General features: G+C 32.8%; 7 protein-coding genes across 19 annotated transcripts; 4 read left to right on the forward strand and 3 right to left on the reverse strand.

The window, feature by feature from the left end:
* Positions 1-211: 211 nt before the first annotated feature.
* LOC120766742 (L-seryl-tRNA(Sec) kinase) lies at positions 212-1,441 on the reverse strand. Its single transcript, XM_040092408.1, has one exon. The coding sequence runs from the start codon at positions 1,349-1,351 to the stop codon at positions 491-493; it is 861 nt and encodes a 286-aa protein (XP_039948342.1). The 5' UTR covers positions 1,352-1,441; the 3' UTR covers positions 212-490.
* LOC120766745 (mitochondrial import inner membrane translocase subunit Tim10B) lies at positions 1,400-2,209 on the reverse strand. The gene is made up of 4 exons (XM_040092415.1): positions 2,194-2,209; positions 1,898-2,011; positions 1,734-1,829; positions 1,400-1,671 (listed from the first exon to the last, which is right to left on the reverse strand). Exons 2-4 carry the CDS (start codon positions 1,916-1,918, stop codon positions 1,444-1,446), a joined length of 345 nt encoding a protein of 114 aa, XP_039948349.1. The 5' UTR covers positions 1,919-2,011; positions 2,194-2,209; the 3' UTR covers positions 1,400-1,443.
* Positions 2,210-2,429: 220 nt separating this feature from the next.
* On the forward strand, positions 2,430-9,057 carry LOC120766743 (methionine-R-sulfoxide reductase B1). Of its 6 annotated transcripts, none has more exons than XM_040092410.1 (5): positions 2,430-2,625; positions 2,816-3,127; positions 3,967-4,125; positions 4,198-4,362; positions 6,117-6,569. In XM_040092410.1, exons 2-5 carry the CDS (start codon positions 2,971-2,973, stop codon positions 6,338-6,340), a joined length of 705 nt encoding a protein of 234 aa, XP_039948344.1. In that variant the 5' UTR covers positions 2,430-2,625; positions 2,816-2,970; the 3' UTR covers positions 6,341-6,569. The 6 variants fall into 6 exon arrangements, with proteins under 6 accessions (XP_039948344.1, XP_039948345.1, XP_039948347.1 ...); XM_040092411.1 differs by having other exon boundaries at positions 6,120-6,569; XM_040092413.1 differs by having other exon boundaries at positions 2,432-2,625; positions 6,138-6,569.
* A 4,069-nt stretch (positions 9,058-13,126) lies between these two features.
* Positions 13,127-17,678, forward strand: LOC120766709 (thiamine transporter 1-like). The gene is made up of 5 exons (XM_040092356.1): positions 13,127-13,635; positions 13,697-13,779; positions 16,318-16,619; positions 16,679-17,255; positions 17,327-17,678. The coding sequence occupies exons 1-5, from the start codon at positions 13,510-13,512 to the stop codon at positions 17,583-17,585; spliced, it is 1,347 nt and encodes a 448-aa protein (XP_039948290.1). The 5' UTR covers positions 13,127-13,509; the 3' UTR covers positions 17,586-17,678.
* Positions 17,679-18,269: 591 nt separating this feature from the next.
* On the forward strand, positions 18,270-19,529 carry LOC120775187 (transmembrane protein 141). 4 transcript variants are annotated; one of them, XM_040105262.1, is made up of 4 exons: positions 18,270-18,608; positions 18,682-18,965; positions 19,028-19,159; positions 19,252-19,529. In XM_040105262.1, exons 3-4 carry the CDS (start codon positions 19,045-19,047, stop codon positions 19,446-19,448), a joined length of 312 nt encoding a protein of 103 aa, XP_039961196.1. In that variant the 5' UTR covers positions 18,270-18,608; positions 18,682-18,965; positions 19,028-19,044; the 3' UTR covers positions 19,449-19,529. The 4 variants fall into 4 exon arrangements, with proteins under 4 accessions (XP_039961196.1, XP_039961188.1, XP_039961203.1 ...); XM_040105254.1 differs by having other exon boundaries at positions 18,270-18,965; XM_040105269.1 differs by having other exon boundaries at positions 18,270-18,965; positions 19,041-19,159.
* On the forward strand, positions 19,489-21,490 carry LOC120775149 (putative GTP-binding protein 6). Its single transcript, XM_040105189.1, has 4 exons — positions 19,489-19,825; positions 19,937-20,536; positions 20,595-20,874; positions 20,953-21,490. The coding sequence occupies exons 1-4, from the start codon at positions 19,542-19,544 to the stop codon at positions 21,406-21,408; spliced, it is 1,620 nt and encodes a 539-aa protein (XP_039961123.1). The 5' UTR covers positions 19,489-19,541; the 3' UTR covers positions 21,409-21,490.
* An 891-nt stretch (positions 21,491-22,381) lies between these two features.
* LOC120775111 (dihydroxyacetone phosphate acyltransferase) lies at positions 22,382-27,219 on the reverse strand. Of its 5 annotated transcripts, none has more exons than XM_040105131.1 (6): positions 27,078-27,219; positions 24,699-25,293; positions 24,046-24,593; positions 23,375-23,959; positions 23,135-23,299; positions 22,382-23,040 (listed from the first exon to the last, which is right to left on the reverse strand). In XM_040105131.1, the coding sequence occupies exons 2-6, from the start codon at positions 25,231-25,233 to the stop codon at positions 22,690-22,692; spliced, it is 2,184 nt and encodes a 727-aa protein (XP_039961065.1). In that variant the 5' UTR covers positions 25,234-25,293; positions 27,078-27,219; the 3' UTR covers positions 22,382-22,689. The 5 variants fall into 5 exon arrangements, with proteins under 5 accessions (XP_039961065.1, XP_039961082.1, XP_039961099.1 ...); XM_040105148.1 differs by having other exon boundaries at positions 27,043-27,219; XM_040105165.1 differs by lacking the exon at positions 27,078-27,219 and adding an exon at positions 26,866-27,020.
* Between the last annotated feature and the right edge of the window lie 325 nt (positions 27,220-27,544).

A 27,544-nucleotide genomic window follows, 5' to 3' on the forward strand; every position in this document is an offset into this window, starting at 1 on the left:
TGGCACACACGCATCTCAGAATTAATCAAATCATTACATCATCTTCAAAATTTTTAGTGGGAACTGATTACAAAATCATTTGGATCAATTAAAATTCACAATTTCAAAGATGTTCGACCAACAATTGATTTAAGAAAAATAAATGTAATATTAATTTTAGTAAAGGGACCGTACTAAAATTCTGTTGATTAAGAAAAATACTTTGCCTACACGCAACAAAAGTTTTTATTAACTGTGTAGCGTAATTAACAAAAGTGTGAGTAAATTATTAACATTACTATATGTAATATAATGGTTTTATATAAATTTAGTATATTCTTTAAATTTATATATACCAAATATGTAATATAAAGCAATGCTTTAATGAAATATAGAGTTTGTCTTTATGCAATAAAAATAATAAACCTATAAATTTGTTTTAATGCGATCATATTACCAACAGGCTTATATGTAGTAGTTTTTAAATTGATAGTTATAGTTTATACAAAAGTTAGTTCAAGAAATATACATATATGTCCAAGTCATCAATACTTATCGACTCCTTTTCAACTTTCTTTCTGACTTCTTGGAGTATTGCTTTACGCTTAGCTATCAGCATTTTAGACCTTTTTGACCGCTCAGCTGTATCATTCTCCAACCGCAAAATTTCACCAATTCGTTTTCGTAGTAGCAAATCAAGTTGGTGCAGCAATGACACCACTGTTTCAGTAGTAGTAACAGATTGTGTCAGAGGTTGTACTATTTTATCAAGCGACTTAGAGAGAAAATCCAAAATACCAGCTTTCATTATTGCGAAGTTGTCACATCCCTCCAGGAATAAGGTGTTTTCCTCCCAGTGATGTTTTGCTGAATTGGGTCTCTCCAGTCTTATTTCCATTCGCTGCAAAATTTCCTCGGACACTCGCTCATTATCAGGCCGTGCACTATTTCGGCTTAATGCCAATTTTAAGTCACACTCTAAGTAAATTTGTGCATAAGCACACTTGTTCTGCCTGCACAACTGATACAGTTTATATCTCATACTACGATAGTAATTATTGTCATCACATAGGATTAGGAAGTCGTTGCATTTTTCAGATAATTTTACAGATTTAATGATATCTCTTGCTATATAAGCATTATCATTTAATTCACATATAAGCGAGTTTATATTTGCCAATATTTTGCTACGTTGTAATTTTAATTCTATTTCCGCATTTAGAGTATCATCTTGTGCTGGCAGAAAATCGTCGTAACAAAGATGAATGACGTTGAACTGTTGTTGAGGTATCGATAGGATCCACCTACTAAATCTACTTTTTCCAGCAGCTGGTAAACCAATTAAGGCTACGAGGCAAATACGTGTCGACATGAATGGAACAATACTCCCTCTTAGTTTATAAAAAAAAAATCTTATAAATAACACTAAAACGTATGTATATTAATTTTTCACTGATCTTTATTTTAAGAGTAGGCGGGTGTTTGTGCTCCAGATGCCGGTGTAGGTAATGAATTTAATCCTGCTACAACTACCTTTGAAGATGATGCTGAAGCTTGGTCCACTTGTTTCTGGGTCGTTTCAAGCTCTTGAATTCGTTTTTGGTTTATGTCCGTTTGTACTTCAACATAAACATTCATCATTTTTTGATTAAAACGAGCGAATTTTGTTACACATCTATCTATACAGGTGTTCTATAAATATTAAATGATTTATTTAACATAATAAATTGATTATGATGCAGTATATTAATTACCTCGGCATTGGTTAATTCCCGCTCATAGAGTGTTTCTACACATCTCGAGAAGCACAATTCCGTGACTTTATTATATAGTGTCAGAAAATCTTTAAGCTATGATACAAAATAAAAAGCAAATGTAAATTATTACAGTATACATAAAAATTGTTAATAGTACCCACATTTCGTAAATTTGGATCCATTGAGAGAGATTCTGATATTTCTTTGCAATTACGGGAAAATAATTCGTGTTCGATGTCAGCTGTTATGAATATTCACAATGATATACCTAAAGGCTAATAAATATTACGTCATATAAAAATTAAGTTATTAAACCGATATCAGACAATAATGGTATTATCAATATGAATTGTTTATCAGGTTTAAACCTTAATATCTAATTCAATTGGGTTTATCTTCTCCACGTGTAGACCTTATGTAAAAAACTGTTAGTTCCATTAACCGGATGAGTACTTACTCAACTTAACTTAAGTTCCCATCAACAGCTGGCGTTGACTTCAAATGTCATCGTTCTCGTGTTTTCCTTTGTTTATTATTTTCCGGCAAAATATCGTCAACATTGTTGTTGCTCCATACCACTACAATCATGAAAAACACCGTCCTTCACACAATACTTGCATAGAAACTATAAAAATATACAAAGCGCCCGCATATGACGTTTTCGAGTTTGGTACACCCACTTTGTATTGCCAATTGACCATTCGTAGCTGTCAGTTTTCTTTCGAGTGGCGTGAAAATCACAACATTATATTGTGACTAAATAAACTTTGTTACTATTTATGTCTATTTTTGAGTACAAATTTAGACTTTGTGAAGCTAAAAAATAAAACCTAAGCAATAATAAAGGTCTGAGCATTATTGAAACAGAGAAATAAAAGTATAAATACAGGTAGGTTTAGGCAATGGAACGTAGATATATAAAACCAATTTCGCCTCGAAATTAATATGGCGGCCATGGCTCAAGGACAGACGTGTTCGAAGAGGCATGTGAAAAACGTGTGAATATATGTATATACATATTTATATTAAAACATTGCCCTTATTTTAACCATTTATTGTTTTGTGTTGACATTTCGTAGGCATATTGGTAGAATGTGGGTACTCTCTAGCAATTGTGAAAAGCTGCGCAATTTCCTTTCACTTTTGCTTTAAATTTGCTTGATTAAGTAACAACTGAAAATTTAAGATTTCTAAAGAGGTTTTCTGGTTTAAAATATCGCCAACTAATATAAAAATGTTTGTACTTCTTCGGAATACCTATACTCAGTGCTCTCGTTTGGGAATTATAAACAAATTCACTTGCAGAACTAATCTAAATTGTTCTGTTCCTCCTAAAAGGACTGTATCAATTATTGGTGGGTCTGCAGTCATAAATCAGAGAAGTTTCTCAGGTGAGACGAAAAAATAAAAAGGCAAATTTCATTATATTTTGATTACAAAAACGTTCGACACAGTGAAAGTTTTCATTACCGTTTAGCAAACCAAATTTTCCACGTACGATCCCATATGTTATATGTACATAAGTATATATTGTTAGTGTACAGTATTTGCAACATTCAATACATGCGTGGCTACGATTCGAGTGTTTACAATTTCAGCATTGCTGAATACAACTATTTGCTATTAAAAATAAAAAAATGTATATATTAAAACTAATACCAAATTTGGGAAAAATCTATGATGAAACGCTGAATATTATTCGTAGCTACACTGGTATGGATTTCTCTTATAGTGTGCATGCAACTCCAACCAATATTTAATATTTATAGGTATGCCAAAAAAACTAACTCATTATTAAAAAAATTAAAATTGTACGAAATACGAAATCAACTGGTTTATTATTGCAAAACTTTGTGATTAAATGTACATACTGGAGAATAAATCTAACACATTGTTAAGAGTATTCAGATTACTTTATCTTAACTGAATTTGTAGGAGTATATAGCTCTTAATAAAAAGTGTTTAAAGCCATACGCTTCCCACTATAACCTTTAAGAAAGACTATCAAAATATCACATGTTGGCATACATACATATGTACAATATAAATTAACTAATTTTTTTTTTTAAGTTGAGCACTGACGTTGTGGGATTTATTGAAATAATCTAAATGCCATCTAACTGCAAAATCATGCAATGACGAAGCTAAATATTTTAAAAGATAATAACTGATTACTACAAAGACTTTTTGTTTTATAAGATATGTTTGAAATAAAAATCCTTAATTACAGATAAACCACACAACCAAAAAACTACAGATAGTTTACTGCAAGAAAAGATGGAAAACAAAACTGAAAAAATTAATGTAAATAAGGAAGAGTTAAAGAAACGTCTAACGCCACTACAGTATCAAGTGACGCAAGAAGCAGCTACAGAGCGACCATTTACAGGTGCGTGGTTAATTTTGTGTTACAAATACTTAACGGAAGCAATATTTTTTGAACATATACATGTACCTCTAGGTTGTTATAACAAGCACTATGAAAAGGGCGTATACCGTTGCATAGTTTGCCAGCAAGATCTCTTTAGCTCGGATAGAAAGTATGATTCAGGTTGTGGATGGCCCGCATTCAATGATGTGCTTGATAAGGGCAAAATAACCCTGCATCGTGATGCTAGTATTCCAGGTAAAGAATGAACAATGAACTTAAGGTTAATAGATATTTGCCTGCAACTGTTGTTGTTGATACTATATATGCGCGTACTCTAGTGCACGAGTACGTATGTATGTGTATGCATATTGTAGTTACACGCATCGGTGGCAAATACAGTTAAAATTACATATAGAACATTTGGTGATTTATAAATTTATTTTATATCTTGTTTTTGAATTTTTTGAATTGCTAAGTATTTTTTATGCAATTGTATCTCTTTTGCTTTCCAATTTTTCGTTACCTATTTAAAATTGAATCTGTAAAATAATAGGTTAACCAGGTTTAGAGCAATTATCAATAGCATATCATTTGACAGCAACAGTATACATTCTCAAATTAGTTTGGTAACGATTTAATTATTACTTTCTCAACCTCTGATTTTATACTCTGAACAGTGTAAATTAAGTTTGCCAGGGAGCTTGTAACACTCTAGAGGAATCGTTGGAGATCCTATTAAATATATAAGGTTTAGCTATGTCCGTCTGTTTGCATATAGGCAAACTAGTCTCAGTTTTTTGAGATGTCGCTCTGAAACCTTGCACCCGTCCTTTTCTCCTCAAGAAGCTGCTCATTTCTCGAAATCGTTTAAGTTGCACCACTAAAGCATATTTATTGCTGTCATATAAACTGAACGATCAAAATCATATCCTTGAATGAAACATTTTTTTTATTTAAGGATATATCTTTCTTTGGCACGGTTGGTTTTCTAAAGCAATGGTGCAATCTCAAGTGTTCAGATCGAACCACTAAAGCATATACAAGTTGCCATACAAACTAATCTATCAAAATCAAGTCCTTGGATGGAATCTTTAGAATTTGTGAAGTGTATTTTCATTTTTATTAAATTCCTTATGAGAGATACGTAACTATAAACTTTAATAGATTTTCAATTTTATTTTTTACTGAGCAATAGGTAATCCCCGACTATGTATAATTAAGTTTTTTTTTTGTTTATATACATACGTACATTTTTCCTTTTTTGTAGAATGTATGTTCATACTCGTATTAGTATGACATTTGCGCTCCTAAATAATTAAATTTAGTGATTTGCAACTACCGTTAACGCTTTGTAGATGATGTCTTGTCTTCCGTTCATAGTAAATATGTGTATATTGGATGTAGATTTTATTGTATTCGTTTGCTACATAAATAATACCTAGACAATGGAATTGTAAACGAGAGTTCCAGCTTTTTAATTTTTTTTTGTGCGTGTGCGAATGCGTCTATTTAAATGTATGTTTTATCCGTCCAAAGTTTTGTAAATTTTAAAATTTGAAATTCAACGAGTTGTTGCAACATACAAACAAAATTGATTTCCCTCGTTAATCTATGTTGTTCGTTTCTGTACATACATATATCCATACGTACATGTTTCTATAGTGTATTATTAAAAATTTTGCTCCCTTTAAATAAAAATTTCTCTTCCTTCCTTCTTTTTAACTTGCCGCAACACTTAATACTCGTATGTGTTGTAAAAACACACGGTTTGAAATTTTAAATAACTGTATAATATGCAATTGAAATACTGTACTCAAACACTGGATAATTTCTAAAACTAAAACTAAACAAATTATTGAATATCAATTGAATTTCTAAAAACCTTTTCTACATACATACTCGTGCATTGATTATTACACCGCGCTTTTTACTGACACCCATGCACAAATTGGATAAATTGAGAAATTTCAATACACTTATACATATGTAAATGTGTTAATAAAAAGTAGTAGTAATTTCGAAAATGTTAGGCATGGTGCGAACTGAGGTGCGCTGCTCCAAATGCTCCGCGCATATGGGACACGTTTTCGATGATGGCCCGCCACCAAAGAATCTACGCTACTGCATCAATTCGGCGTCGATTGATTTTGTACCGCTAAAGCCCAACAGCAACATTGCCTCTGGTTCACCTTCCACAACTGCTTCTCTCTCAAAAGGGCATGTGAAAAAATAATTATCTGTTTACGTTTACATTTTGTTTTCATAATCTAAACAAGCAAATTTGTTTATTCCTATTTAGTACATACACAAAAATGGTACATATTGTTATTTATAGAAGAAACTAATATTAAATTGTATTGTTATGTATAACAATTTAAAAGAGCGAATGTATTTTTGATAGAAAATGTAATGTGGATCATGATAAATTTGCCTTGGGTATATAGTTAATGAACATACACATATTCACTATAATGTATTTCTTTTAGAAATTCGATATTTTCGTATGAATTGTCATAAATGGATATTTATATTGGTGACATTTTTCTTCAGAGAGGTAAAATATATTCTACCAGAGCGATATTTGGATTTAATTTCTCTTGACTATGACGTTTTTCATAATTTTTATTTACATATACATACATACATGCACATATGGGTACATAAATTCATTTAAACATTGACTAATTCATATACATACATATATGGTTTAAAATTAACGCTTGCTGGTGTTTTTATTTTAGTTTGCTTGTAAACTATTTGTTGACTTGATCCATGTGGTTATAAATTGTGGCAAGCGTAGAGAAATTAAAAAATCTCGATAATTTCGATTTCGATTGGTGGCAAGGTTGCGATTTTTTTAAAGTGAAAATATTAATATTTTGATGGTTTTAAGTTTACCGACCAGTGCTCTAGAGTATTGAAGATGATGTATCTGTGCGAGCTCTAGTTAAAAATGGTTAATTCTAACACAATTTAGTTTTTAACTAATTAAATGCTTGGGATTAAAGTTTTTTGCGATCAATTTTGTTTTGTATAAATTGTTTTCTTTAAACTGTATTTGGAGTTAAAAATTATCTTTAATTAAGATTTTCTCGCTTACAAAATAAAAGAAAATTTTAATTCAAATGTTAATTCAATTATAGTTTTTTATTTCAATGCATTATTTGCAGTCTTACTTGGTGGAACTTCTTTCTTTTTATGCTTTCCGCAAAATTTTTCTTAGTACAAATTAAATGCAGAGATCGAGTCGCGATAAAGTTTGTTAGTTTCGTGCACGAACGCTTTAGAAAGCAAATATACTACATTCTATGCCTATAACTTCAATTACGTTATAATAAATCGCACTACGAGTGCATCAAATACTTTGTATCCTGATATGTTCGGCCACCAAATATAAATAGACTATAGTATTATTTCTTTTGTTTATATTTATTTTTTTTTTTTAATTTTCAAATTCATGTCTGTACCAAATGCTGCTTATCAATATGTTATTAAAAACATTGTTTTAAAACTAAAATTATATACAGTTGTTTATATATGAAATTTTGACTTTGAAAATAATAAATTTTTTTCGTATATTTTTTCTATTTCTCCCTTTTTCGCTTTTTATACATGTGCCTGTACGGGGGTCTGAAAAATTTACACTCATTACAACACATAATTATAAAATAAACGCATTAATGTTTGCTAATACATAATTATATCGAATAATGCACAATCGCATATTAAAATCTATTGCATACGTCATTCATAAAATAATTGATATGTCATAATATACATATCGTTTTTTTTTTGTGTTTTCAAAACTTGTTAAACGATGCTAATACTTATCATAATTTTATATATAACAAATTAACTGTAATCAAAAATAATAAACTGACATTCTACGTAACTCATTCAATGCACAAACATTTACTGAGTTAATTTTACTCTTTGCTGATTTTCTATTTAATAATGCAATTTGCATTTATCGTTTACCCTAATCATTTCTCTTCATTCTTCTATCATCGCTTCGTTGTTATTTTTATTTCTACTTATTTTGCTGTCTATTTTCACTCTCATCGATTATTTTTTACCAATGCATTTCATATTCTGCTATACTATTGCACTATTCATTTGTTCAACGTTTGTTTTTGTATGTGTCAACATTTTCCGTTAATTGTTTTATTTCTATTATTATTATTATTTTTTTTTAATACAATAAAATATTTGTCCTTTGTGTCCTCTCAAATAAAATTATTAAAATCAAATAATAATATGGCTCTATCAAAAACAACAAAACATTAAACCCAAATTTAATTTACACCAATTGCAAATTAACTGAAAAATGCAAAATTCAACTTGAATAATCGTAAAATACATCTCTATGGATTGTGCATAATTAACATCCTTTGTATTTTTTACCTGCCCATCACCAAATATAATATGTAATGTATACAAAATAATATGCTGTATTTATATACATACTATTTATAAATATAAATGCGTACATATAACCCACTTGTGCAAAACAAATCAATTAAAAGGGGGTAATATTTTACTACTAATTAAACATCCAGAACGCATACGCACAGAAGTACGCTGCGCTCGTTGTAATGCCCATATGGGGCATGTCTTCGAGGATGGACCCAAGCCCACTCGCAAACGGTATTGTATAAATTCGGCTGCAATCAATTTCGTCTCGGCCGACGAGTTGAACGATACCAATGGTGTAGGTTTCACCGAAAGCACGCCCACATCCCCCACCACGCCCATTGTGCAGCAATAACGAACAACATGCGAATGCGAATACCTGAAATGGATAAATGACGAAAACGGTACAAATATCATCGACGACTATGCTGAAAATTGAATTAGATAGTTGTGAAATTTTATTTTACATACATATTACTGTATGAAAATAAAGTATGAATAAACAAGCCAAATTGTGGAATAATGGCAGTTGCCAAATATGATTAACTTCTCAATAATAACAAGCGAAATTATCCACAAGAGAATCAGAAAAATATTTTGTTTTCAATTCAATAATATGCAATTAAATTGTGGTTTATTATAATCGTTAGTATTTTAAGATACCATAGCTATAAATTAAAAATCTGTAAATGGCGTATAACCTTCTGGAAAATATGCCTAATAAATTGCAACCAAAAGTATTCGTATATACATACATACATACATACACATAAAGATAGTGTAAACTCGTCTATTTTTGCATATATATGTGCGATATGTTTGTAATGGGCTGTTAACATCGAAAAACGGAAAATTAAAAAATATCCGCCAGAAAAGAAAACGTAAATACTTTTTCAAACAATAATAACAATTATGTTAAACAGAACCTCTATTTTCCAGAATTTTATTGCCCATAATTCCAATGTATACCAAATATTTGTACGTAATTTTTATTTTACATTTATTATATTAAAGTTAAATTATTAGTCATGGTTGTTAATAGTCAATTAGCTTCTCAATTGTTTGTTTCACCATAAATTGTCAACTTCTTGTACCTATGTAAATAATGTTCTTCTGTTATTATTTTCTAAACTAATATAATAAAGAAAGAAACTTTGATTTTTTTGATAAAACCAAAAACATATTGTTTTTATTTATTTTTATTTCTATCGAAAACGAATAATAACAAGTAAGCACAAAGCCAAGGATATACTTCCAGATGTAAGCAAAACTTTTTATAAAAAAAATGTTGCATAAGAATTTAACTTTCATTATGCGACGAAAAAGTGAATGGATTACAATCACATTTGTTATCCTATTAACTTTTGCTAAAAGTCAATTCATTGCTACATTGCTTCGTGTTCATGCCATTAAATGAAATTTGACCCGGTCCATTTAAACTGTGCGCAAACAGCAGCGATAAATAAATTTTCCCTAAGATGATAGAACATATTTTATATTAAAAATTTAATAACGAAGTTATTCGATATTTTGTGTTTCCAATGGAATCACGGTTGCAGAAGGTTTTTGGAGTGTCTAATTTATCACTATGACAATTATTTGAGTGGCAGAAATCATTTAGTGAAGGTCATGAAGTCATCAAAAACTTGCCTCATGTGAGTCGTGTGTAGATATCAATGTTGTTATAAGGCGCTTTAATACGTAATTTAGAGAGCCTGGCTCGAAAACTAGTATTTTATTAATTTTTTTTTTTGTTTTCTGTGTCACTATAAGAATGTTGTATTTCCTTATATGAAATTCCCCTTCTAAGCATTTCTTGAAAGAAAACGATGTTCATCTCACATTTTGCAAGTTCAGCTGCGATTTCATTCATCTTACCAGCTTCTAGCATAGTTCTTATATTCCATGAACCGAGTTTCCATTCATTATCCTTTTCGAGTTTTGACACAAGTGCACATTATTATAGTGAAAAGGTTCTCTCCGAATTTCAATAATGCATATATCTCACAGATTGACCAATATTTTAGGAACAAAGTTAGCGTAAGCACTAGAACTAAAACCAAATTTTCGTTCCTGAGATATAGAATTTCACCTAAGGATGAGCGGTTACTATAGTTTTCGCTTGCACGGACATATATATATATAATATCTACAGGACCCGCCACGTCGTACGTATCCTTAGAGACGTCGTTCAGTGCGTACCGAAAGCGGCATTGCTGCTATGGATCAGAGTATGGAAGAAAACCCAAATGAGTCCATCCGTCATCGCGCGCAACAATTGGAGCTGTGCCATCAACTTTATGAAAGGATCTTGGTTTGCGGACTTAAAAAGCCAAACGACCATCAAGCACGTCGCATGTTCGGTGAATGGGCCCTCAACGAGATGGTCACCGATCGCGATTTTAAGATTACAAGAAAAGTTGATTCAGCGAAATGATCACTTTTGATTGAATGGCTATGTTAATAAACAAAGTAGTCGTAATTGCGGTGATTATAATGCACAAACGCCGGTTACATCCTCAAAAAAGTCACTGTATTGAAGCTGTTTCTATGAGCAGAGGGAATTATTCGTTCATATTTCTTCAAAAATGAAGAATTTGACAATGCTGCAGAAAGTTATCGAAAATTGAGCCTATCGGCTAGAATTTATTCAAATCAACCGCGGTGGTCACTTGCCCTTTTTGAGCCATAATGGGTTTGTCCCCTTTATAATAAAACCAAACTCCTGACCAAAGCAATTAATTATATACACTTAGAAATCATATCATCCCTATTGCATATCTTAGTTATGGCATAGATTTTCATTAAATTATTTGGATGGAATCAAATTGCATTAAGATATCTTAACTTTTACTCAAGTTGTCGTTTGCACATACGGACTCTCGGACTTACTCGACTCATCATTCTAATATTGTCGTATATACCCTATATTTATCTCAATTATTTTTAAGTGGTATAAAAAGCCGTTAGGTGAACAGAACTATTATATACATGTTGCGAGAGTATAAATATGCCTCTTGATCCTGAAGATAAGTATTGCTTTAGGATCGCTGTAGCCAGGGACGTAATTGCAATACAAAAACTCAGAAGAGTGTTTGGTCTAAAGCATATATGTACACATGTATGTATGTATGTACATAGTTGGTGCTGATGTCATTTGTGGTATGTGCCTTACAAATGGTTCTACATACAGTTATAATTCTTTAAAACATTTTAAAAGAGGCTCCTTCTGCGTCGATGCAGCGCTGCCAAGGCGATTTCCAAGCATTGAAGGCATCACGGAAGGCATTCTCCGGAATAGCCTTGAGAGCCGAGGTGCATGCTGCTTGGATCCCCTATCATCGGCCTATTTAGGCAAGGAAACAAAAAAGTCCGGGGTGCCACATCTGGGCAGTAGGGCGGCTGCGGAAGCGTTGGGATGTCGTCATTGGTTAGGTAGCTGTTCACAAGAAAGGCAGTGTTGTGGTGCAACTTTCAATTGGCTGCGATGTCTTGTCGGACTCGATTAACCCTTTTTTAAGTCTCTTGAAGACTTCCACGTAAAACTTGGTGTTAACGGTTTTTTCCAGGAGGTATAAATTCATGATGGACGATGCCTTTGATGTCAAAAAAGACAATGAGCAACGTTGTCATTTTGGATTTGCTCATTCTTCCGGTCTTCATCAGCAACCCCTTCCCGGCGCGCCAAAAAAGGCCTGGTGCCACCGAAACACACCACTTCTTGCTAAAGCATCACCTGGGGAAGCCTGCTTAATCATATCAAATGTCTCTGTCGCAGATTTACCGAGTTTCACACAGAACTTTATCGCGCCCCTCTGCTCTAACGAAAGCTGCATTTTCGGCTTGCACCTCTCACAGAAACGTTCGTTAGCTAGGAACGCCCTCTACCGAATCCAATCGGTGCGTGCACGCTCCGAAGTGCAGTCGTGGCGGAAGAAAATCAGTCCTATTACTTTCCGGACAAACCCTGTATGTTTTAAGCCTACCACCGACCAGCTAATTAAATTTCTTCACTTTAGAAGGCAATTTCTACAAAAGGGTGAATCGCCAATAACCAATCTGTCCGACAAGTAAGTTGCAGAATCAGAAGAGAGAGCATACGACAGAAATGTTAGTACTAAATAACATTTATTGATTAACATTAACATTTTCTGATAAAACTCAGAATATACAGGTGTTTAACCAGTAAACACGTACACTCAGAGCACGCTCAGAGAGTACTCGGCAGGTAATGGGCTGCCAATCACTGATCTTGTTCATTTTGGCGAAGAGCAATACATTGCAATTGATAAGGTTATGATTTGAGTTAAATTGTTTACTTACGATTGTCCCTATTAACAATTTCATTTACAAAAGCAAGCGCGACAAATCAACCTGTTAAACGTTCAACTTTAAGAATCTATCAAGTAACAAGTACTTATATACATACATATGTATGCACTTGAATGTATATGTATGTCAACATATTTAGATCACAATGTTTAGTTGTTAATAGTTAATCAAATAAAAATAAAAAGTGTATAAATGAATTAAATTTTGCGTATAAGAAGCAATAACGGGTAAAGTAAGAGGTATACACTTATACTCGTAGTGTGCATGAACAGTGATAATAGCATGCACAGGAAGTATCCTCTAATTGTCTACTTAAGATGATTCTCATCTTAAGCCGATAAATTACCAAACAAGAATAATATGGAACTTTTGAAGTGCTACACTTACACTTACTTACATATGTACCTCCATAACCGTATATGAAATGCATATGAAGACTTTTGTTAAAAAGCAATACATGTTTTATATACGAACTGTTTCGGTACAGGTATGACATTTCGTACGCGACAATTGACGGAAATAGTCGACAAACGGCTGCATACGCTTTGGCGCAAAGAATCAACCAGTACACTTGGTCGCTCTCCACGCAGTTATACGAATATTTGAATACGTGCACGACGATTATCTCCTTGTGTCTCATATCAACGTCAAATAATTATGAAGGAATGGCTCAGAATCTCATGCTTATTGTGCATATGCGGTTTTGCACGCGAAATTCGTCCTTCAGAGCCATACTTAACGGAATATTTGATAAGTAGCAGAGCAAATATAACACGGGATGTGGTATTTACTCTACGATCCTACTATATCATGGTATTATAATATTTTAAAATTCTATGTTTAGATCAGCCAAAAAGTCTATCCTGTGGTGACCTATTCTTATCTATCCACACTTGTGCTAATATTTCTAGTCACTGATTTTCTGAGGTAAGTTGAAAATGTGTTTAGATAAGCCGAAAAAATATTTTCGTATTCACTTATTAAAGCTTTAATTTTCTTTTCAAAATTGATGTACTTGTCGGTTTAAAACTCTGAATAAGTGTTTGGTTACTGATAACGCTATAAGAGATCTTATATAATTAATTTACTGTAAAATAAGCACAGTTTATTCAACTTAAACAATGGTACTGCACCAGAATTTGATTTTTTAATATTAAAAATCGTTTTTTATTATTTTATATTCTATTTTTAAATATTTTGTTGATAAACATACACAAGATGGTACTATCAGTCTAATTAAATTAAATTTATGGTTATATTTTTGTGTTTGTCAGTTTGCTTCAAGCTTATATAATTCGTACAATAATTATTGTTTAATTACAGACCATGTACATATATATGTATGTTCATATATACGTATGTATGTGATGTAAGGCTATGTACAATCTTCGAACATATTTTTTAGTTCGGATCAAAATCAAGTTCTTGTATGAAAAACTTATTTGACAAGATATTTTCATGAAATATGACTTCATTATTCTCCAAGTTCAAATCGGACCACAACAAAGTCTAATCATAATCAAGTAAAGATCCTTTTAAATCCTTTCCGATATATGGATATGATATATTATATAAGAAATGCACATTTGAAGAATATTACAGTTTCGGTGAACCGAAGTTAACGTGGACTTTAGACTGGCATTTTTATTGCATTGTTGTCAAGTATATCATACACTCATCGCAAATTATTATTGAACTTTTTCTCAACACCGTAGTTATTCTGTTAATTTTTTTATGTTACGTGTTCTATAGCCGCAATGTCTGGCGTTACTTCTGCCAAAGCGAGTTTCAGTTGTGTTAATATACATAAATGCCTTACCGGTTCCACATGGTGTGTTATAACAAAACGCCTTGTTCACTAAGATGTACAAGTATAATGAATATTCATATCTGTGTAAACAAAATTATTGTACCCTGGCAGTAGTTGTGTGATATTATTTTGTTTTTTTTTTAGTAAAAAATATTAAAATGATTCTTACATCAATATTGAACACATGCTTGTGATTTGAAAAATTATTTATTTACATATATAAGTACATACATATGAATTGTTTGAATTTTTAACATAAAACGATAAAAAGTTACCTACGTCAGTCCAATGATACTAAGCTATCTCCTAACGGTTCAGCGGTTATCTGATGAGCAGCTTATAGATTGTGTAACTAATCGATTTTGCAAAAAATGCCTGCATTAGGACCTTCTGGAGGAATAAAAGCAGAACTTTACAAATTTTCACGTCTTTCCGTGCTGTGGTTCGGACGTGCTACGGGCACATAATGAAATAGCGTTTCAGTCTTATTATAAAGAAGATTATACATGCATATTACTGTTTATCTAATAGTCTAAATTTATATACATACATACATTCAATAAAACCCAAAATTCATGTATATGTATATGTATGTATACTTTTGTATCTTACATACACACAAGTATATACTATGAGCTTTTAATTACAATATATGTATGGAGCGTTCCAAAGTAAACAGGACTTAAAAAAAAAAAAATGATTTTTTCTGCAAAATCAATTTATTTTATTCAAAATAGTGTCCTCCTGCTTCAATACAGCTTTTTGCACGGTCCAAAAGCATGTCGAACGATTGTTTTAGCTCGTTGGCCGGTATGGCCGCCAGTATGCCGGTGCAAGCCTTTTGTATGGTCTCTGCGTCTGCATAACGATTTCCCTTCATGGGCAAATGCATTTTTCCGAAAAGGAAGAAGTCGCACGGTGCCATATCAGGTGAATACGGGGAGTGTTTAATGGTTAAAATGTGATTTTTGGTAAAATAATCCTCCTTCGATTGTTGGATTCTGAGCAAGTTTTAGTCGTCAATCAATTTGTGCGGAACAAACTGTGCACACACCTTTCGTAAGCCCAAATGTTCGGTCAAAATGCGATAAATCGATGTTTTGGAAATGTTCAATTCCCGTTCCATGAATTTCAATGATGATTTCGGCTGATTTTCAATGAATTCACGCACAGTTTCGATGGAATTTGCGGTGATCACGGATTCTGATTGGCCCACATGTTGATCGTCATTTATGCCCTTACGACCTCTTTGAAAACGTTGAAACCACTCGTGCACTCTGCTACTGGATAGGCAATTAACGCCATAAACTTGTTTCATCAATTGAAATGTTTCGGTAAAAGTTTTACCAATTTTAAAACAAAATTTGATGTTGGCTCTTTGTTCGAAGCTCATTTTCGCACCGATAACACAAGCATACTGACACTTAAAACGCAATAACTTCACTTCCAAACAATGAAATAACATGAAATTCTCACTGGACAATCGATAAAGATAGCAGATTCTAACGCACCAGTCGACATATACATAGATGGCGGCACCAGGGTGCGCTAGATTCAAAAAGTTTACCTTGTGCGGACCTTCTATGTACATATGTATGTACGTGCTACAAATAAAATTCAAATAACTTTTTGTATTTCCATATTTCTTCATATAGGTACAAACCCTTGATTATTTTGATGGGTTCTTGTGGCACAATAGTAGCATCGATGCTACTCTGGACCACCACATTAACTGCCTTGCAAACACTTGAATTTTTTTACGGTCTTTATTTGGCCTCCGAAGTGGCTTATTACACTTATATTTACGCCAAAGTGGATAAACGGTACTACCCCAAGGTCACTGCCCATACACGAGCGGCCATGTTCATGGGTAAACTAGTAGGAGGCTTTTCCTCACAGCTACTCATTAATTTGAAGCTAATGAATTACAAATCGTTGCATTATATAACATTAAGCAGTAAGTATGAAATGAAAATACCAAACGATGCATGAAGTTAGTAAGCGAATTTTTTATAGCTCAAATCTTTGCTACATTGTGGGCCTTCATTTTGCCAAACGTGGATAAAAGTTTATATTTCCATCGAAAGCAGGATGTGCATGTTGTGCAACCGACGGCAGTTGTTAACTCATTATCTATGGAGTTACAAGATGCAAATTCAATTAAAAGTCAGAGCAAAGAAAGTGTTAAACCAATTTCACCTTTAAACTTGCTGTGGTCACATTTCTATAATGCCTATAGCAATTTAAAGGTAGTCCAATGGAGTATTTGGTACGCGGTCAGTTTGTGTGGTTATTTGCAAATCATCATGTATATGCAAGTGTTATGGATTGAAATTGAGCCGAATATGGAAATTGCTTGGAATGGTGCAGTTGATGCCGTATTAACAGCAATGGCGGCTCTAATGGCTTTGGCAGCTGGGTACATTCATGCTGGCAGATTGAAACCACTTCAAAGTTTATTAGTTTTGTCCATTTTTGCGGCAATGGAGGGAGGAGCTATTTTACTTTGTTGTCGGACGTCGAATATATACATCTCTTACGTTGCCTATACACTTTTTGGCGCCTTTTATGCCTTTAGCATAACTGTAGCGAGGTATGTTCAAATATTTATGTGTGTATATACATATGTAATTATCCTATAATGGGTATTTTTTTCATGTTCAGCGCTGAAGTGGCACGTTATCTGGAAGAAGAAAGTTTTGGACTAGTATTCGGTGTGAATACTTTTATAGCGCTTGTATTTCAAACACTTTTAACAATAACGGTGGTTTCAAACTCTGGTTTATCTTTGAACGTACGTGGCCAGTTCACCGTGTACGCATTTTACTTCATCGGTGCGAGTGTTATTTCCATCTTATTTGTGGCTGTAGAATATTTCATTAAGAAAATTACAGAAAAGCCCACAAATATATGTCTGGAGTAGTTTTTTTGTAATTCTTACTTAAAAAACGATTTGCTATATTAGTAGCTCGAGTTTTGTAGGTGTATAAATAAAGTGATGATCTACACATTTTAATATTTTGGGTCGTTATCTTTGATATTTACAAGTTTGGATATAATTGAAAGCAGTTTAATATTAAACAACGTAAAAGGTACGCACAAAGACACGACTAAAGATGACTCTCCAAATAAAGACTTTATAAGCACGCTGTAATATTTGCGCACAAAGATAATAAATTATTATGAAATGATATGATAAATTTTAAGTCATACTTATGTATGTACATATATAAATTCTCAATGGAATAATTGGTGTTATGGTGGAATAACCAAATAAAGACTTTATAATTATGATATAATTATAATTCATACATATATATGTACATAGATCCTAATGAAATAATTGGTGTTATGGTGTAATAACCAAATAAAGACTTTATAAGCACGCTGCAATATTTGCGCACAAAGATAATAAATTATTATATAAGTGGCCCACAGCTTATTTTTATGATAAATTTAATCAGTTCATTTGCCATTAAATGAAAAATAATAACAATTAAGCAAAAGAAAAGTTGATTAATATATATTTTACAATGCTCTACTAATATAGCAAGTGAAATAAAGCTCGTAGAAGTACAGTCTTATATTTACAAAGGCATTAATTGCAGTTGCCTTACTGGAATTTTGCTCACAGCTTATTTCATGCATCCAATTGTCTATGTAATAGCGAAGCCGGTTGCTTGAGTAACGGTACTTCTTCTTCTTCTTAATTGGTACTAGACATTTTTAATTCTTAAAGCTGACATTCAGTAATAGTTAGAAGCCAGTTGTAGTGTGTTTTTGAGTGTCGAGTTATCAGTGTACTAATTTCAGTAAAATAAACTCCCGTACAACGATTGAGCAGCAGAAATTGGTCATAAACCATTACAAAAATTTAAAATCACAGCAAAAAAACTTTTCCTTTTTGTTACAAACTTCGTGGTGAACTTACTGCACCCTGTTAGAGGTATATTTACATAAAATGCAATAAAATTGATTGGTAATTGCCAGTTCACACATGGACTCTTTTGCCTACTAAGCGGTTTTTTGTAGGCGAGGGGACGACGAGGAAAAACGAAAGGACCGTGCCTCCTCTGCTCGGGTGGGCGGTTTGCTTTCTTCTTCGTAACAGTTGTGTTTTATAATGATACTTGTTCTCTGCATAGAGTGACACCAAAAGAGAATTTATCGAAAATGAGGGACAAAAGAGTCCCATGTAAACGCCAGCTATTGAATTACCCTATTGAAAAGGTACAACATCACTATTCGTAGCAAATTTTTGACAAGCTACTCGCAAATCAGCTGTTATAGCGCATTCAAAATCGTATGTAAATAATTCTTAAAAAAAAATGCATTTTAAATATATAATAATTTTGAAAAATAAAGAGTAATCATTTAGGAGCATGAATGACATAAAACGTTTAAAGGATCAACAACGCGATAAACATCCTGGTTTCGACGCATATTTAAATTGCATGACTAGAGCACTTTTCTCAGGTCTAGCTTCGTTTTGCCTGAGTAAGTTTAATTTCCTTCCAATGTATCAATTACATAATTTATAAATAAACTGTGAAAACAAATATTTTTTCTTGCAATTCGTTCTTATTTAGCTTTTTCCGGTAGTTATTTTACACAAAAAGTTGTACGTACAAAAATTTACTACCCTATTCAATACAGCGTGCTAGTGTCGGCATTAGCGGCAATTGGTGTATCCTACATGACCACTACAACGCGCACTAAAGCTTGTCAAGCAGCTTGGATGGCAGCGGAAGATAAGCATTCTGTGCTGAAAGAAGACATTTATTAAAGGAGTATAAGTGAAATTTAAAAAAAAAGATATATAAATAATTTATAAAACATACGCTATTTATTAATTATATTTGAATATATTATACTAACAATGTGGTTTCGAAATTTTGCAACAGTTACGAAAAAAGGGACTTTTTTACTTCTTAAAACTTTTCCGTTGAGGTTCAATGTAGAAAAAAGTTTATTACGTGATTTTAGGGATCATGATATCTCAATTCGATTAAAATATGTGCAACACAAAGGTGTTAAAGGTATTCGCAACAGAAAAGGTGCTTACGAGTCGATTTCAAGAGATGAAAACGGTGAACAAGCTGCCATGACCAAAGATTTAGGAAACGATGGGAATAATGATGAATCTGTCAACTTGGATGATCGGTAAATAATACAACAGATTCATACCATTAATACACATATTTATATTTATCATTTATTATATTTTTCCTTTCATACAAATCTGCCTCGTTATATTTACTTGAACGTTTATAGAGCATATGAAGAATTGGTCAGCAACGTCATCAACATATCCCCCACATTTTTATCTCAAAATGTATTTATTATACAACCATACGTCAAATGGGGAAGTGAGCGAAACACCTTGAGTACTCCCGATGATCAGTTAGAAGAGGCAAATGCATTGATTTCTTCCTTGCCCAACTGGAACGTTGGTCATTCAATTAAGATACCTCTCGAAACTCTAAATCGAAAGGAGCTTTTTGGCAGCGGGAAAATTGAAGAACTTAAAAAACTTCTGCAGAAGCACAATACTAAACAGACTTTAACATGCTTATTTATAAGCAAAAGCACATTATCATTTGCTCAAAAACGTTTTCTGGAAGACACATTCAAGCTGCCGGTCTTTGATCGTTACATGGTTGTTATACAAATATTACGTTTGCATGCGACTAGTGCAGAAGCACGTCTTCAAGTAGCCATGGCTGAGATCCCCTATCTTTGGGCACAAATGAAGGATGCAAATCCATCGCAAACTCGAAAGCAGGGTTATTTGTTTACTGATACACAAAGACATATTTTAAAAACCCGTGAACGTAAGTTGAAACAGGAATTAGAGCGGATAAGAGATCACAGGTTTTTAAAATCTTCTTTAGTGTTAATAACTTTCAATCATGATCGCATTTATTTATAGGAAACTACTTCGTAATAAGCGCAAACAAAAAAACTACCCTGTGATTGCTGTGGTTGGATACACAAATGCCGGAAAAACTTCACTAATTAAGGCCCTTACCCATGAGCAAAGCATGCAACCACGTAATCAGCTATTTGCTACACTTGACGTGACAGCGCATGGAGGCTTTTTGCCGTGCAATCTCGAAGTTATCTATATGGATACGGTGGGTTTCATGTCCGATCTTCCCACTGGTTTAATTGAGTGCTTTGTGGCGACACTCGAAGATGCTATGCTGGCTGTGAGTATCCTTCACATAATTATCAGTAACCTTTGACATAAAGTAGTAAATTGCACAAATATGTCTCCCTCCAAACAGGATATTATTTTACACGTACAGGATGAATCACATAGATGTAAAGAAGCACAGCGGCAGCATGTGCTAGCTACATTACAATCACTTAAAAATTCCGTTGCTGTAAATCAAGAAATACCTCCTATTATAAACGTCGCCAACAAAATCGATTTGACGTCTTCACACGGACATCCAAAGCCGTCCAAAGATATGTTTTATGTATCAGCAACTGAACGTACAGGTCTCAAAGAGTTGTCATTGGAAATAGAACGACAAATACTGACTGTGACGGGGCGGCGCAAAATAACGATGCGTGTGCAGAATGGTGGACCAGAGGTCGCGTGGCTGTACAAGAACACCGCTGTAACAAATGTGAAGGCCGATAATTCTAGTGCCGAACACTTGCTAATAACGGTGGTTATAGATGAATTGGCAATGCAGCAATTTAAAAGGGAGTTTTTATCAGCGAATTATTCATAGCGCAAACACATAATTTGAACAATAAATTGTGATAAACAAAAAGAAATATATTTTGATCTGTAATTCAAACCATACCACTTAATTGCTATTTCAATAAGGTATGTTACTTTCCCATTCATATATTTACATATATCAATATTTGCAAATATATTCATACACATGTAACTTTAAACTATTTTAATTTCAATGTATGGTAATATACAAATGTAGCACAATTATTTTTTTTTTATAAAAAATATATAAAAACAAATACCAAACGGATTACAATCAACTTAACTCGTGTATTACAAACCATCACAGTTTTTTGCGATGACAACCATGTCATCATCATTATTTACTATAAACTAACTAAAATAAAATAGGCAAACATTTTTTTAAAAAATATTATTGTGCCTTGCTAATAACTAAAGGAATTGATATTATTTCAATAATTAAATAACCAATGAGAAAACATTATATGGCTTGTTAAATGCTTGTAATGCAAGTAGCAAAGTAGTAAGACTTGTGTGCATTTCGATATAACATCTTATTGCGATTTCCTATATTTTTACTTATTTATATAATGTACATAAATACGTACCAATCCAAAAATGAATAGCTGTTACAAATACATACATATGTATATGCTTTTGCAGGCGTGATCAAAAAAGGGATTACCGAAAAATGATAGGAATGATTACGAATTATTTATTTTAAATATGCTTCTTTGTGCGTAATTATAAGTATTTCAAAAAATAGAAATTATTGGTGCCGCTGACCGTTCAATTTTCCTTTTCTGTTCAAGAAATTTTGAGTTATGTATGTATTTAAATAAATGTGGCAACAAGATGATCGTTATGGGAGTAACATTTTTAAATTTGTGAATGCATAATAAATCAAGTCGTACCGATCGTTTTGAAATTTTGAACACTATTTCTAAACATAATTTTCGATGAAATTTTTTTCAAATTTGTTATTTTGTTCATTTTATAATATCAAATTAACCGATTTTTTCGCAAAAATGCGTTTTTTCCTTCAAAGTGTTCCTAAAAAGTAAAAAATTTCGAAATCGCATCAAAAATCATAGTTTCACACGAGTTATCCCTACTTCCCGCTTAACCAAAAAATTATACCGCGTGCACGAAAAACATTTGTTCAATGCACCTATGTAAAAAACTAAATAAACAAGTCGATGACTAAACGTAGTGTTGGCAAAACAAAAACTAATACTAAAAACACAATAGCTACGTGGCAATTCCGAACATGGGAAAGCAGTTGATTTTTGCTACGTTGTTTTAATAGTTATAATTTAGATGGCATAGAGTTCATTTGAACGCTTGCTACCCGGTAGTATTGTTTGAATGGCAACAGCTGACAATAGCGCAATAATTCAGCTTCCAGCGTCCGTAATGGTTTGCCAGGAGCATGCTGCAGTATTCCACTCTCTTTGTTCTTCTGTATATAGCCAGCTTGTTGAAATGAGTTTAGTGCAATGTTCAAATTATCTAGGGCTAGACAATAGGGATGCACATTGGTGACATGCTGTTGTTGCATAAGGTTTTCTATGCGCTTTTGCATGTGTATGAGAACATCTTTAGAACTGAATTCTTCAGATTTATTATTGGAATGTGCGGAGCAAGTATCAAGTGGAAACTATTGGAAATAACATAAAATTTATTGTTATTAGTATTTATTGTTTATAAAATATTATATTCCTATAAGTAAAGTTAAAGTATATTGCTTTTACCTCATTTACGGTCACAGCTAATTGGTAGTAGACGCATAGAAAAGGTGCTAATGAAGAAAGTATAACTTTCATACATTCATTTTCGTTAATAGATATTTGACCGTTATGTGACGATATTTTTAGGATGCCATTTTTTGATAGTAGCAGAAGATTTCTATTGAATTCCTGAGACAATATTAAAGAATTGTTAGTATTAATATAGACTGCCTGTATTAATGTCATTAATTCAATGGCTCTCACCTCTATATCTCGATTTGACTCAATTATAAATTCGTGCTTAAAAATACCATCCAATAAAGTCACACGTTGCAGTAAGTTTTCTACTACTTCATCGTAGGTGCTAGAATAAGCTGTTGTTTCATCATTTCTACCTTTTTGTTGGTCTGCCTTCAATTGCAATGCTGCTAATATAAGATATGCCGGTCGCGCAAGCCAAAACATGCAGGGATTTATGTAAAGTTGCAGTGCCAATGTGGGCACTGCCACTGCCATGATCTGTGGCAAAAGCGCGTGTGCCTTCAGTCTTTTAGTATCGATCTCTTGTGCAAGTTGTGCAGCAGCGACTTCAGTGAATTGCAGTCGGGCATTTTGAAAATGCACGATATTCGAATGTATTTCTACGGTTTCAATTATCTCAAATTTAAGCCGGTTCATATCGGTGGCCACATGTGCACCCAATTCTTCGAAAATACACTTTAGCTCAGCAATGCCAAGTGCTAATTCGTCAATGTTAACCGAACGGTCCACATACAATTGACTAGCATAATATAAACACAGCAAGTTAAATGTACTAATAACGATGCCTCGCTGTTGTTGGTAAATTACCTGTGTTATTCATATGATGAGATATATAAATGTAAAATATGCAAAAATATACACTGTTAAAATCATACTTCAATATGTATTCTTACCTCATTGCCTAGTTTTTTAATTAAATCCAACTCTTTTCTGTCTAGTTTTTGCAAGTGCGCACCCACATTAGCACGTTGCATTCTATCTGCTCCTGTGTGACCAAAGAATTCGCGTACAGAAATTGGTGCCCCAAAATCTAGGTACATTCTTCCAAAGCGTTCATCGATAATTTTAAGTGCTTTAAAAAATCCTTTTGTCGTTTCTTTAGGTTTTGGCACGCCAAGTAATTCATAAACAAACAATTGCTCTTCTAGTAAGCGTTCATAGGATACACTTACTGGCACAATGGTCACATCCGTCACTTCGCCCGTAAAGTAGGGCAATAGTGCCATTGATAGCAAACCTACCTTTGGAACGAGTGCCTTGAAATTGCGGCTGCGCGTGCCCTCTATAAAAAATTCAACTCCGATGTGATACACAGATATCAATGCATACATATACTCGCGAAAAATATCCCAGTAAAGCTCATCATTTGAGAATGAGCGACGCATAAAAAATGCACCGGTTTTTCGTAACATTGTCCCCATGCCGAACATTGCATGAAAATCTATAAATCAAACAAATTAAAATCTTCCAATTTAAACACACAATATACATGATTGTATATTGATTGTATTGTATGTAATTAAGCAGCAACAACATCTCCACTCACCCATTCCTGCCGCTATACCAGGTATTTCAATATCATAGTAGAAACAAATATATGACATTAATACAAAATCCATGTAGCTCCGATGACTGGGCAAATAGCAAACGGGGTTTCGTCCTAATTGATCCCGAACTCTCCGAATACTGCGTGCATTAACGTAAATCCCTGATAGGATACGTTTTGATATAGCTGTTATAGCCATACCACACCATCGTATAATCGCTAAGTTACGCTCTAATCCAATTTCATCTATTATATCTTTCACCTGCTTTTCAATCTGCTTCACCGAGCAGTTATTTACTTGAGCATAATGTTCGATAATTTTGCGTACTTTCTCAGTGCGAAATACGTGTCGTTTCAAAGACTGCGGATTCAGATAGCGCTCGAATTCATTAGCCACTTGAGGTTTATACTCTTTCGTCATCACCAGCTCTTTACCTTTACCGACGATGTTCTCAAAATCATCCATGTAAGTAGCGCCACTCGATGCTGCCCTAGAAGTTAAGGGATCTGGAGATGATGGGGATATCCCCGTCATCTTTCGGGCTTGACAACTTGTAAGTCCCAGCTAAACGATCAATGGAAGATATACACGATTCTGCAAATGCACGTATTTTAGTGAAAAAGAAACATAAAAAAATCAACATAATATATTTAGCGAAATTTTAAATTGCAATAAATGTACATATCTAGTATTAATATTGTCGATTTGATGAACATACTTGCTTGTGAATTATATTGTTACACAGATATGACATTTCTATTGGCATGTAACACTAAATTAAATTGAAAATTTTCGAATCAAATACCCAGTACGCAAAACATATTATTATTATTATTTTTTAATTTATTTCTATTTAGCAAAGTATAAAGCAACTTGCATGTGTTCGTATATTCTGTTGACAGTTTTGCACCCATAGTAATTTTATTGCTTGCTAATGTTCACTGCTATAAAATTTGTAATTGTGTATATGCAGAGATATTTCAATTGCTCTACGTTAACTGTAATAGCTTAACTGTTGCTAACATTGGTTCACATACCCATATACATATGTACATATGTATATAAATAATATCGACTCGATATTTGATTTTCTATTTATCCATTTATTTATAGATAGACATATACTACTATATGGAAATGTTAACTTTTGGATTCCTTCGCCAGTTTCTTTTATCGGAATAACGTTGTTTTAATGGTTCTAGTTCAATAAGCTCAAGTGATGTTCTAAAGTAAAAAGCGATTATGGTAAAGGTTCTAACCAAAGCTTCGAATTATTTTAATGTAGTATTAACCCAATAAGTTCAGTTTAATTTAGTTCAAATCGTAAATAAAATCAAAATGAAATGATCATGCAAAAGTTATGCACATAATTTTCAAATTATATGAGTGTATTTTAGACTTTACAAAAACTCAAAAATGTATTCTATATACATACATATTTGCATATAAGTTGGAAATTATATTAGACAGGAAATAGATATGTATGTATGTATTAAATCCACAGACCTTAAATATATTTGAACTAGTTCTTTGGAATTAATTAATTCAAAAGCAAAGGTTGTAAAACATAACTTACATTTAATTCATTAAACCAACGGTATCCGGTACTAACTATAAAAATACAAATGTACATACATATGTACTATGTATTAAACTGCTCTTCAAGTGCACTTGATATTACCGAAGCTCTTGCATTAACATTTTTTGATATCGTTTACAGCAATTAATAACCACAATGTAAAAGATACAAACATCACATGCTTTTTTTATCAACAATGAAAGTAGAATTTTTCTCTTTTGATGCTTGAAAGACATTGCAATGTAAAATATTGTCCTTATTGCCTAGCTACAAGGCATGTTGTGTACATCTTAAAATTAATTTGCATATTTTACGCACAACTGGCATTATTATTTTGAGAATGTTATTAACGATTTTTCAACATTGCTTATACAATAGATTTTTTCTTTCCCCTAAATGTTATTTTGCAAGGAAAAACTGGATTTCTATTACGCATTAAAATTGAATAAATTGCCCATGCCAAGTAGTAAAGTTAGCAAACTATGGTACATAAACACCTTCACAAATGCAGCAAATATTTTTGTATAAGCAAATGTTCAGAGCTTGAATCGAACCACTGTAATAAATAAAATAAAATAAATGTGTACCTGAATAGAGGAAATTTATGTATGTTTTTGTTATTCACTTTTTCGCTATTTGAAAAAAATTTGAACTGGAGAAGCCAGGATGCTCTTAACTGATCACGTTAGGAAAGGTTTGTCATGCACACCCACCAAATATGCAAAACCACATATACACGCTTATACATACATATGTATACTAACATTTGCATGCAATTTAGTTGAATGTTTCTGCATACCTTTACGTAAGTTTTTACACTTTAAGACGAAATTATTTGCTTAGCTTTTTTGGATGTTAAATATTTAGTTATAGCTTTAATGTGAATAATTAATAGAATGTAAAACTTGCTAGCATCGAATTCCGGTTACGCGTTTCGCGACAGAAATACAAACAATAGCAACAACACGAAGAAATATCAGGTGTAGCGAAATAACAGCAACAATAACAAATCGCAAAGAAATTTACGGCGAATTGAAAAGTGTTGCTTTTCTTAACTCCCTACAATTCACATATAAGTAAATAATTTGAAAATTTGAATAACAAGCAACTGCTTTCGATTATTCATAAATGCATACATATTTTTGAAATTTTAAAATAGAATAGTTTTTATAATTTACTCTCTACATTCTACAAAATTGTTATCAAATCCATGGTAGCCTATACCATGATCAAATCGGACGATTTAAGACAACTGACAACACTGTA

The sequence above is a fragment of the Bactrocera tryoni genome, chromosome 1 (genome assembly GCF_016617805.1).
Source record: "Bactrocera tryoni isolate S06 chromosome 1, CSIRO_BtryS06_freeze2, whole genome shotgun sequence".
NCBI classification, from domain to species: domain Eukaryota; kingdom Metazoa; phylum Arthropoda; class Insecta; order Diptera; family Tephritidae; genus Bactrocera; species Bactrocera tryoni.